Source organism: Anopheles arabiensis, chromosome 3, assembly GCF_016920715.1.
Source record: "Anopheles arabiensis isolate DONGOLA chromosome 3, AaraD3, whole genome shotgun sequence".
Lineage (NCBI taxonomy): Eukaryota > Metazoa > Arthropoda > Insecta > Diptera > Culicidae > Anopheles > Anopheles arabiensis.
Genome location: NC_053518.1, coordinates 71,079,133 through 71,091,861, shown reverse-complemented (window position 1 = coordinate 71,091,861; position 12,729 = coordinate 71,079,133). Strand labels below are relative to the sequence as shown.

At 46.9% G+C, this 12,729-nt stretch overlaps 2 protein-coding genes across 3 annotated transcripts in view; one reads left to right on the top strand and one right to left on the bottom strand.

Annotated features, from left to right (window-relative positions):
• The window catches only part of LOC120900073 (potassium voltage-gated channel subfamily KQT member 1-like), a 153,200-nt gene that overhangs the window by 110,434 nt on the left and 30,037 nt on the right, over positions 1–12,729 (bottom strand). The gene's annotated exons all lie outside the window — the stretch shown is intronic.
• On the top strand, positions 481–6,013 carry LOC120901168. Its single transcript, XM_040308878.1, has 5 exons — positions 481–1,011; positions 1,276–1,513; positions 1,556–1,648; positions 1,717–5,736; positions 5,795–6,013. Exons 1-4 carry the CDS (start codon positions 481–483, stop codon positions 5,709–5,711), a joined length of 4,857 nt encoding a protein of 1,618 aa, XP_040164812.1. The 3' UTR covers positions 5,712–5,736; positions 5,795–6,013.

Here is a 12,729-nt window from a genome sequence, read left to right as displayed (position 1 = left end):
TGCGAGCCCCTGCCAGCGCATGCGCGTACGAGCAAGCGAGCGAGCGAGCGAACGATCGAGTTGGCTACGCGATATGATATATTTTTTGACAAAACGAATATCGTTTATTAATACGGTTATAGGTGCGATTTACACTTTTTTAAGTTGATTTCCAGTTTTTTTAGTTTAGTTTGAGTATTAGGTTAATTTCTTTAGGTGCGCATGGTGAAGTATAGTGTAGTGTAGTTTAGAAAAGTGTTGTGTATTGTAGTGTAGTTTAGTACGCAGGGCAGTGTAGATTTAGTGTAAGGAGATTATTTTCGTAACGTACGTTTCGTGTACGTTTTGTGGTTCAATTTGTTGTTCCTGCGTGGAACGTGTGTTCCTGTGTTCCTGTGTTCCTGTGTTTCTGTGTTCCGGCGTTTTCTTGCAATTCTGTTTTTGCTACGATATGGAGCATAATGAGGAAAGTGTGGGCAACGGTTGCCCTATGATTGACCTATGACCTATGACGACCAACAGGCTGTACCTTCAACTTTGGCCGGGTCATCCTTATCAGCAGCTTCTGCAATCCTGCAACAACAACAACGAAGGAATACGGACGACGAATTGCTCAATGAAATCGCTGGACGATACTCCACCCCACCGGATGAAACACCACCCGAGAAGAAGGCAAGGCTCGCCAGAAAGCGACAAGCGCTGTACAGGGCCAAGAAGCGCCTCGCGGGAGCAGCTCCTACGGTGGCAGCTGTACAGGACGACCAACAGGCTGTACCGTCTACTTCGGCCGGGACATCCTTATCAGGAGCTCCAGCAATCTTGCAACAACAACAACTACGAAGGAATATTGACGATGATTTGCTCAATGAAATCGCTGGACGGTACTCCACCCCACCGGATGAAACACCACCCGAGAAGAAGGCAAGGCTCGCCAGAAAGCGACAGGCACTGTACAATGCCAGGAAGCGCATGGTGCAAACTCCGAATGTCGCAACTGTGGTCAACCGCGCCCCAGCACCAGCATCAGCACCAGTACCAGCACCAGCACCAGCACCAACACCAGCATTGGTAGACCCAACTGCAGCAGTTGCTATCCGAGTGCCAATACATCAGCAGCTACAAACATACGTGCGCCATCTTCGCGACCATGAAGCAGATCAGCAGCGACAATTCATAGCCCGGCGTCGTATGACCGGCCATCTGAGAGTAGCACATGGGAACCATGAGTCGTACAGTTGTCCCTCGCTTCATACGCTTGCACCACGCGTACCTTGCAATTTCTGTTCCGCTCTCAAGTGGCCTGGAGAGCCGCCCAGTGTGTGCTGCAACAGTGGACAAGTTGTGCTTCCACCGTTTCCCGAACCGCCAGCAGAGTTGCGCCAACTATTTGACGTGCCGCAATTTCTGCTCAACATCCGGCGATACAATAATGCGTTTGCCTTCACCTCTATCGGTGCCTCAATACGAGGAAATGACCCAGTACGCCAGGATCTACGAGTCGGTCACGGTGGAATTTACAACTATCGCATACAAGGTGCGCTTTGCCATCGAATCGGTTCACTCGCTGTGCTTCCAGGACGTCCACCATGCTACGCACAGCTGTACTTTTATGATTCAAGCTCGGAGGGTCAGTACGACGAAATGCTGAACGCTCGGGCCATAGCATATGGTAGTGAGCTGAATCGTGAAATATTGGCCATTTTGCAACGTGTTTTTCGACTCACAATTCGATTGCAGAGATGTTTAAGCATGCGTACGAACGGATGTCTGTTCGAGATGATCTGCGGCTTTGCATCCACTCGCGTATACCAGGCATCGATCAACGGCGTTACAATGCACCGACTGCAGATGAAGTTGGTGGCGTGTTCGTGTGCGATGATACTACCGGAGCCACGGAACATACACGCGATATTGTGCTGCAGCATCGTGCCACAGGATACTTGCAGCCTGTGTTTGATACCAACCAGTTGGCAGATGCACTCCAATACCCGATTCTGTTTCCGCGGGGTGAAACCGGTTGGACTTACGGTATGCCAAAGGTACAGCGCCGAACCAGACAGCAGCAACAACCAAGCAGACCAACAAGTTCGAGCAACGGAGCGGCGCACATAGATGAAAATGATGATGCTGCTGAGGATCCTAATCCTGAGTTTGATGGAGCAGAGCGTTCAGCAAATCAAATAACGCCACGCGAATATGCCGCATATCGCATAGCCTGGCGGGAAAACGCTCAAACGCTTATGCATCGTGCCGGACGATTGTTTCAGCAGTACTGTGTAGACCAGTACTGTAAGATAGAGATGCAGCGGTTGAAATATTTGCGAGAGCACCAGGCACAACTTCGCACTGAGGCGTACACGGGCTTTATGGATCTTGCCGGCGCTGAAGGTACCATCGCGGATCTTCATCCCGATAATTTGCCTAATGTGGCTGTGGAAATCCCTGTAGTGCAAGAACCACCTGTTGCACCCCGTCGTTCCATCATCGATCCGCCCTCGAACCTGTCGCGTACGGGCACACGTGTTATTCTCGGACCATCATTTGTCGGTAGCAATCGATATATGCGAGCGCAATATCAAGACGCAATGGCTATTGTTCGAGCTTTGGGTAAACCGGACCTGTTTATCACCGTCACGTGCAATCCGAAGTGGCCGGAAATCACACAGTGCCTACTTCCACGTCAGCAGGCCCCGGATCGACCCGATGTTATCGTACGTGTCTTTCGGTTAAAGCTGAAAGCCATACTGAATGACCTAACCATGGGAGCTCTCGGGATTGAGGTAGCTCGCATTCACGTTATCGAGTTCCAAAAACGTGGCCTTCCCCATGCACACATACTCGTGATTCTCGCCGAGGAAGACAAACCGCAGACCCCGGCAGACTACGACAAGATCGTGTCTGCCGAACTTCCTAATCCTGCAACGTCGTCGCAACTGTTCGAGACGGTACAGAGCTGTATGATGCATGGACCGTGTGGGGCTGCCAATCCTGCCGCACCTTGCATGAAGGATGGTACATGCGAAAAAGGGTTCCCAAAGTCATTCTGCGAACAGACGCGCAGCATGGATAATGGCTATCCACAGTACCGTCGTCGTAACAATGGGCGCAGTGTGACGGTGAAAGGAATCGAGCTGGACAACCGGTACGTCGTGCCCTACAACCCATGGTTCACGCATAAGTACAATTGCCACATCAACGTTGAGGTGTGTACTTCGATCAGCAGCGTGAAATATTTGTACAAATACGTGTACAAGGGGCACGACCGTCTGAGCGTTACCCTGGCGGTAGGCAACGATGAAATTCAGCAGCATATCGATGCACGCTACCTTTCACCGACGGACAGCTGCTGGCGAATAATGCGCTTTGAGTTGCAAGCAAAAACGCACACCGTTGTTACACTGCCTATCCATCTGGAAAATCAACAGAACGTGTTTTTCCGGGCAAACGAAACCGTTTCGTGCGTATTATACCGTGGTAACCATACCATGTTGACACGATTCTTCCAGCTGGCGGCACATGACAACTTTGCCAGAGCGCTCCTGTACCACGATGTCCCGACGTACTACCGGTACGCGAAACCAACTGCGAACCAGCGACTACCGTGGCAGGAACCGGGAACAAAGCACTGGATCCGTCGCATACGTACCGGGCACAAGACAGTGATCGGCCGAATGGTGTCCTGTAGCATGCAGCTTATGGAACGCTACTGCTTACGGTTGCTTCTTTGCTACCGCAAGGGTCCAACATCGTACGAGGATCTGCGTACTGTTAACGGTTCGGTGTGCGAAACGTTTCAGCAGGCTGCCATCAACGAAGGGCTGCTTGAGGATGATTCCGAGTGGGATCGTGCTCTAGAAGAAGCGGCCACTTATCGTATGCCCGCCCAGTTGCGCCACTTCTTCGCACTCATCCTTTCGTCTGGGATGCCACAAAACCCGCGCACCCTGTGGGAAAGCTATGCGAGTGAAATGAGTGAAGATTTTCACCACCGCAATCGCGACCGGTACACGACGGAGGAATCCGACCTGAATAAGCTGCTACGTGATGTTGAACACTTCCGGGCGCTGAGTGACATCGATCGCTACCTGCGCGGTACGACGCCATCGAAGGATTTGACCAGTTTCCCAGGAATGCCTCAGCTTTCGGAGTATGAACACGTTCAGGCACACATCATGGACAATGATGATGTCAACGAGTTCATTATCGCTGAACGATCGTATCTGATCACGGATCTCGATGCTACCCTTGCCACCGTACATCAGCTCAACGACGAACAACGCATGGTGTACGAAACGGTCACGGCGGCAATCGATCGTCAATTAGCGACGGCGGCAAGCCAAGCGAACGCTGGTGACCAACGGTTATTCTTCCTGGATGGCCCTGGTGGAACGGGTAAATCTTTTTTGGTAGAAAAGATACTGGCACACGTCCGTCGCTGCGGAGAAATTGCGCTCGCAACTGCAGCAAGCGGCATAGCAGCACTGTTGCTTACAGGAGGGAAAACAGTACACTCCACGTTTAAGTTGCCGCTGGACTTAAACAATCATTCCACCTGTAGCATTACGGTTCAGTCGAAACGGGCCGAAATGCTTCGACAAACAGCACTGATCGTTTGGGATGAGGCGTCGATGAGCAGTCGGTTTGCTCTCGAAGCAGTCGATCGGACCCTGCAGGACATAACGGGTGTGCAGCTTCCTTTCGGCGGTAAGGTGGTGCTGCTGTCCGGTGACTTTCGGCAAATTTTACCGATCGTACCGAAGGGCACGGATGCACAAATCATCAACGAGTGCATCAAGAAGAGCACATTATGGCCCCTGTTTAGGTCGCTACAATTGCGCGATAACATGCGGGTACGCACGGCACCAAACGCGAACCAAGCCAGTGAGTTGCGAGATTTTGCCAACCTTCTGCTTCGTATCGGTGAAGGACGGCACGATACGTTTGCTGGACTGGATCCATCGTTGGCAAAAATACCGCACGATATGATTGTGCCCCATACTGCGAATCCGACAAACGACCTTAACACCCTGATCGACAAAATCTACCCGGACATGCAACGGCACTTCCAACATCCGTCATTCTTTTCGGATCGGGCTATTCTGTCGCCGCTTAACGTGGATGTTGCCAGCGTGAACAACCTGGTCCTAGACCGAATTCCTGGACCGGAACAGGAGTACCGTTCGGTCGATACATTGGTCAACCCGGAGGAACACGAGCATCTGCAACTTCCTTCCGAATACTTGAACACACTCAATGTCAGCGGCATCCCAGTGCATCGCTTGCGGCTGAAACGATTTGCACCAGTACTTTTATTGCGCAATCTTAATTCCGACATGGGATTGTGTAACGGTACGCGTTTGCAAATTGTAGGCCTAAAGCGAAACTGTTTACACGCTAAAATTCTGACAGGCACGCGGAGAGACGAAGACGTCCTGCTTCCACGGATCTTCTGTGACAGCAACGATAAGGGTCACCCGTTCCAGATCCGCCGTAAACAGTTTCCGGTGCAAGTGTGCTTTGCGATGACCATCAACAAGTCGCAAGGGCAATCGCTTCACCATTTGGGCCTATATCTGCCGCAAGATGTTTTCGCCCATGGCCAGCTATACGTTGCACTCTCGCGGGTGACATCACGAGCGAACATTGCTGTGCTGATACCGAACCCGAAACGCGCTGACGAGGAAGGTGTCTCCACAAGCAACATCGTCGACCGAGAGGTCGTTGACAGATGATTCTTCTACTGAACCAGAGTGTGACGTAATTACTGAAAACAGAAAATTAGACATTACATAAATATAAATATCCATTCTTTCAGTTTGAACCGGCTATTCACTAACAATACATCTACCAGAACCTAGAACAAGACGGCAGCAAAATACAAACAATACATGTGTACATCTTCCTTGGCTATCCTTACTGCATTTTCGTTTCATGCAGCGCCTGCAACCAAAACGATCACGTAAACGACGGGACAATCAATTGAACTTCCATGCTGGAAGGTGGAGCTTTACTTCATGCACCACGTTCCATGCGCACCTGGCTTTGACTGAACACCCCACATTTCCAGGCTCTCCAGCAATCTTTCCTTGGAATGCCATGAGACTTCCAATTTCCACGAGGAACGAGGTGGCATGCTCCAGTTGTTTCTGTGCAGCCTGGAGTTTCCGTGCGTAGCACTGTAACCGGGCCTCTTAAGCTAGTCTCCCTATACAAAACGAAGTAAGAGGTGACGCTCACGTTACGCTCACGTTACGCTCATAGGTGAAACGATTGCTCACTATAGGATCTTCCTTCCACGAAAAAGTTACTCACTATAGAACGGTTTTGCTAACCAACTATGGATGCTTGGATGATTTTTATTTCTTTGCGGTGTTTCCATTCTCCGAGGCAACAAGCAATGGTAGAGTGATTGAATCATTGATATATTCATATTCAGATCAAAAGACATCATTATTTTCTTCTACACACGTGTTGAAAGTGTATCAATAATTATCAAATTATTCCCAGTGATTCTAAATAATTCTGTGGTGGAGATTCTACCTCGCTCCATCCGTTTTATCATGCGTAGTAGTGTTTTTTGTGTAGTTCAAAACGTTTAAATAAAAATACTTGCTTCGAACTATCATGTACTTGCTTCCTGTACCATCATCCAAATGCAGTCAAATGCTTGCTTGAAAGGATTGCCAAATCGTACGCTATGAACGTTTAACAATTACAATTTTTCATTGTACATTAACCCAAAAATGCGTGGTACCATGCAAAATAGTGAAACCATCGGAGCTGCATAACTAGGACTAAGTGAACAACTTTAAAACATGCTTATAACGGGTTTATATTTCCCACGGAATAATATACAATAATAATATACACGGAATAAGGACATTCCTGGGCCATGGGTTTTTTTATATGAGCACATGATGAAGCAACAAAGTTGAATGAAGTTAGTTTAATTGATTTTATTTGCATTTAGCACTCCTGGATATCCATGGCTGCTTGGTACACAAATAGTCTTGCAGAACATAGGGCACGGGTCAATAATAAGCCGTGACAGTGAGCCCTGTGGATGGATGACCCATATGTCATATGAACATGTCATGACATTTAATAGAAGCTATTCCATTAGTTCAGCATAACTAAATTAAATTTTCGTATGTCCTATATGGTTGTAAAAATGGTCAATGATAGCGGAATAGTCAAACATCTTCTTCTTTACCACAACAACCGTTGTCGGCCAAGGCCTGCCTGCGCCACATCGGGGCTTGGTTTTTAGTGACTTTTTGATAACCTATAGCAGGATAATAGTCAGTCATATTGGAACTTGAACCCACGATGGGCATGTTGTTAAGTGGTACGAGTTGACAACTGTCAAACATATTGAAAAGAAAGTGGACCACGATTGCTAATGTAATGGAAACACTAACATTTGTAAATAAAACATTTAAATAAGTAAATAAGACAAAACTATGGAAGGGCTATAAACCTGGATAAGGATTGGATGGAAACCTGTACCAAGATAGCAGAACGGTCATAAAATTTACTTACTTATCCGGCGCTACAACCGCTTTGCGGTCTTGGCCTGCCTCAGGAGTGTCCGAAACCGAAATAAAACGGTCATAAAAAGTATCAGTAAAAAGACATCAAAAGAGAGCAGGAATTCTTATCTACATGTTTGCATGAAAACATTTAAATATGGCCTGCAGTCAGTATACACGTCTTAAGTTCTGTTGCGAAACCTGCAACCGGGCCAAATTAACTAGTGAAGGAAAAAATCAGGATAAAAAACCAAAACGTAACTGGTAGCATCAACCGTTGCCTCTGCCTGCATCCTACTGCCCAAAACAAACGCGTCAGAGTTATTTTGCACCGGGGAAAACTGATTGCTTTCTTGGGTACTGCACGCAATGCATGCCATTCCCCGCACAAACAACCACCCCACAGGGACCATTTACTTTCAGCCACGGGAGACAGATCAGTTAAATGTGCTAATGTTATTGCTCTGCGCGGGCTGGTTTGGCGGCACGACTGTCAGGGACTTATTGTCCCCCAGACAAAAGGAGAAAGGAAATTAATCAACGTTTAACCACGACGAAATAATGGGTACGCATTTTGGCCGATGAAGCACTTGCCGCTGTTAGAATGCATTGTAAAGAAGCTATTTCTCGCTATAAACAAAGTAAATGTTGAATATTCTATCGCGCAAAATTTAATCAACACTCACTCCAATGGGCCATTTTTGAACCAAACCCAACCTCGCTTTACTTTTTCACTATACAAAATGGCATCCGTTGCCAAATATTCCACTCCCACTACCAACATGCCAATGTCGTACGAAACGGTGGGAAAGGATTACCCAATGCGAGCTCTGGCAAATCCCCTTAAGGTGGATAGCACAACCTATTTCAATATTTGAACCATTTCGTGAATGTCTTTAGCCGTGGTTCAATGAAGCTTTCGAAGGCCCCGCTGGGTGTCTATCGCTGCCAGACAAAAATGCCAACATTTTGTGCGCGTGTGTGTGTGTGTGCCTATGTCTCAAAGCTTTCGGAGAACAATTTCACACACCATTCCAATCATTTTGTACATAAGTGATGTCATCAAGACATCATGAGCGGCGGCCGCCCGAGTGTGGCCGATTTAATATTCATTAAATGATTAAACTTTCAAACTACTAATTTCCTCACACCGGTCGGTGTGTGTGTGTGTGTATGTGGATAGTTTTGGTGAGCTCGGTCGCCGCAAGGCGGTTCCGTTTGGCTTCTAAACACCGCTCAATCCAATGGCTTGTCACTACAACTGGCAGATAGCAGGGGTGCCACAAAAAAAAACAAATTTTAAACTTTGAAATTATCCATTCCCACTACACTTGGATGACTCACTTTGGAGACTTATCCACGGGTCAATGGACGGTCTGCGACTAATACAAAGAGTTAACGACGCTTGATGAAGCGCACGTACAGAGGACCGGCGTGCGCTTTATTTGCCCCAAAACAATCATAATCCGTTCAAGCTACCGATGATGATGACGATGATGAGACACGGAGACGACGAGATCCATTAACGCGACCTAGCGCAAAACGAGACAAACCCGCACCGGAAGCGGATCGGTTGATTCACACGATGTAAGCCCAGTGGGAGGCCTAGAAAAGGGTACCGGGATCGTGTGGCGCTGGGCTTATAGATTCGTTCAAAAGTGTAAATGGTGCGTTCGAGAGGGCAGCAACGGGTTGCTTAATTAACGCCTTGACGTAGAGAACGGGCTGGTACCGGCGATGATACGACGGATTCGACAGCCGTGATGATGAATATCAATGAGTTTAATTTGGCAGCAAAAAGGATTTAGGTTGCCGCATTAGGCAGCTTGGAGGAACTTCGGGAGAGTTAATTTGGCTTTTTTCGAGTGGGTTGAAGTGGGCTTCAGCAGAGCTTAAAATAAATGGCTAAATAAAGTCGACAATGGAGACAATGGAGATAATAAACCCAAACTTTACCTCAAATATCCGTTCGTACTAAAAAACAAGCTTTAATTCATGTTTGATCGATTTCTAAAACTGCTTCAGTCATCCTGTAAATCCTGCAGTTTCTTTTGCGCTTATACGATTGCAAAACTCAATCGATAGAAAACACTTCAACCCCCAAACTATGGCATTGAATAACAACTTCCCCCCATATTGATACTAATGATTGATTCGTGCAGCGTGTAACATAATCTGTAACCTTACGCTTTCTGTTTGCTTTCTGTTGCTGTACCGTACCGCAAAAACAACACGCCGGCGGAGCAGTGCAAGCGAGCTTAATTCAATTTCACATCCCCTATTCTCCCAACCGTTCCTGCAAACTCACGAACCGCACGAGCCTGATCCATGGATCGTTATCGAAACATACGCCACAAGAAGCAAAAGGCACGTCTTAGCATTGGCCAATAATGTTCGGTACTTGTTCGGTTGGCGAAGGGATTTGATGGGGCGAGCGTCGGAAAGCGAAAAGGTAAGCAGATCACCAACCAAAACACCCACCACCCCGTTGTCAGTGATATGGCGAATCCTTCGAGGGGATGTATTTCCGAGATTTGCGGTTTTTCCAGGGCACGTGCTCACCCAGCCTGCACCTGACACATAAAACAGCATCAATATGGTGGAATGGTTCCCGCCTCACTCTATGTTGTCTAGAGATTTTATCTGTCAATTTTATGAATCAATTACAGCACGGAACCATTACATTGCACTGTCCTGCCTGCCGCGAACGAATAAATCTCAGCCATACTTCAGCAAGCACACGGTACACAGTCAATTACATTCACATTTTTGAAGCGATTCCCACGAGTCTCTCTTAGAAACTGTTCGCAAATGATCCGTTTAAGAGGATTTGTAACAACTTTCACTGTTAAGCCTGATCGAAATGTTCTTCAGCAAACTTTGTTGACTGTTGTGCGGCTGCTGCTGCTTTGATTTAGTTGGACGAAGCGTTTGTTTGCAGGAGCTCTGGCTTATAATTTCAGACCTCCCCCCAGAGGTTTTGGTTCTGAGAATTTCCATTTTTTACTAATTTAAATTGATTGCTTCACTACTGCTCACTCAGACTGTGATAAATTATTCACTAATTAAATTACTTCCATTCCAACTGGCTTGCAAACTGGTTAGTTTCTTTCGCTCCGCTCATTAGCTTAGTCGATTATTTGAGTGCTTTTCCCCTTTCCAATTCCATCACACACACACACTCCCATATATTTGTACAATATTTCATCATCGATAATGATGGTGAACCAACCACTTGCCACTTGCTTACGTGTCCGATACCGGCTTTCTACCGGTTCGGTTCCATGCTAGGACACGAAAAAGCGTCTCATTTTTCCAAACCGAACCCCGAACCACTCTCAGTTCGGTTCCGGTTGGTTGCACACCCAACGAAGCGCAATACCGTGTGCCATGCCCTTGACACAGGACAAAAGAACCCCCGAACCCTGCTCTCGCTACCCTACGGTGACAACCCTTTCGTTCGGGGGATGGGAAAACAAATCAGAATACAAACCGTCATGCCAAAAGGTAAAAGGAAATCCGAAACGCCCGAAAAGAAAGGGTAGAGCAGAAACCGTATTCAGCGTCGCTCGGTCGTGATGTGCTGCTGCTGCTGCTGCTGCCGTGTCTACTACACTATTACAGGTGTAGCAAAACTACAGAACACAGTACTGTTTCACAGTGCTTTCAGCAATCATAATCAACAACAGCAACAGCAATGCGAGAAAGTGAACAAAATGCGACAAAAAACATTAAAAAGCCCACAGCTACAGAAATAACATATGGACATGGTGAGAATGCCCTACCACTTCATGAACCAGCCTTTGGCAGTATATGCACAATGGCTGCCGGAAAGAAGGGTGCCTTTTGCTGCACGGCAGACCCTACCCTGACGTACATTGTGCACCGAATTTAGGTGCATTTGTCTCCGGAGCCCGGTTGAATGGGGAACACACGGTTGCACAAGAATAAAGCCGCCAAGGCTTAGCGATACAGGGCAAGCTTGTTTACAATTAAAACACAGGAAGGAGATAGTTTCCGCTGCGTTGTTTGCTGTTTGCCCATTTAGTAATAGGGACCGTTTATTTATTTAGTTTATAGGCTGTACTGCTATTTGTTACCATACAATAATTTATATTTGTATTTTTTATTCCTTTTTTAGTTCACTTAAAAAGCATTGAAGTACACTTATTAAGAGCAAATTAAAAAGATACAAAGGCCAACCATTTCCAATACCGCTCACGGAGCACAAACCATGCTGAACGCTTACATAAAATGTCCCTCAACAACGCTTGCCGGCACAAACCCGGTTCATTCATCGATTCCACTACCGGTGTCAAGCACTACCATCGGAAGCATTGCCATCGGAAATCGAACGTAACCGACAAACATTTTCAATTCCATGCACTTTTTTACGGAACAACTTTCGCTCTGCCGAGTGCAAGTGGGAATAAAAACACGTTTTTACACAAACCACCAGGCGCCTCCATCAAGCGTCGGGGAGGGGAATATTGAAAAAAAGGTTTACATGGTGTGGGCAGAACAACTTAATTCCAACAACGAACTCGTTCGAATACTACTCGATGGGATTATAGTTAAGGCTTTTTTAAATGAATTCAGCTTCTGATGCATATCAACGATTTACGGGAATTTGAAAATCGGTCACAAATTTATTCCTCCGACAATTCCTATTACAAACCACTGTGCGTGCCTTAACTGATTCGATCAACACGGGCTCGCCCCGGACCACACGGTGGTGTGGTGGTCACTTCGATAAGCACTAAAATCAATCGCAATTCATAGCTTATCGCAGCGACCGTAGTGGCCATCGGTAGCCTACCGGACGGTTTACCTTACCGGAAGCCGTCTAAAAGGCCACAAGCCGTTAGTAGACTAGCTTTAGTTGTTTTGTACTGTTTCCTTTTCTCTCTCTCTCTCTCTCTCTCTCTCTCTCCATTTATTCCACACTCAATCGTGCATGTAAAACCCCCGCCGAGCCGTATACGGAGCACGTCTAAGCCTAGACCTGCTCCGACCTAAAAATAGGGAAATAGAGCGAAACAAGGAAACACAACCACAGAAAAAAAAACCGACACAACACCAGATAACCTTCGCCACTTGTTCGATAAGGTTTGTTTTTTGTCTCTCTTCCTCTCTCCTTATTGCTGTTGTTCAGTCGGTGGTGACAATATCGAAAGTGACTGTGTTTATATTAATGCTTGTAGGTTTGTGTTCTATT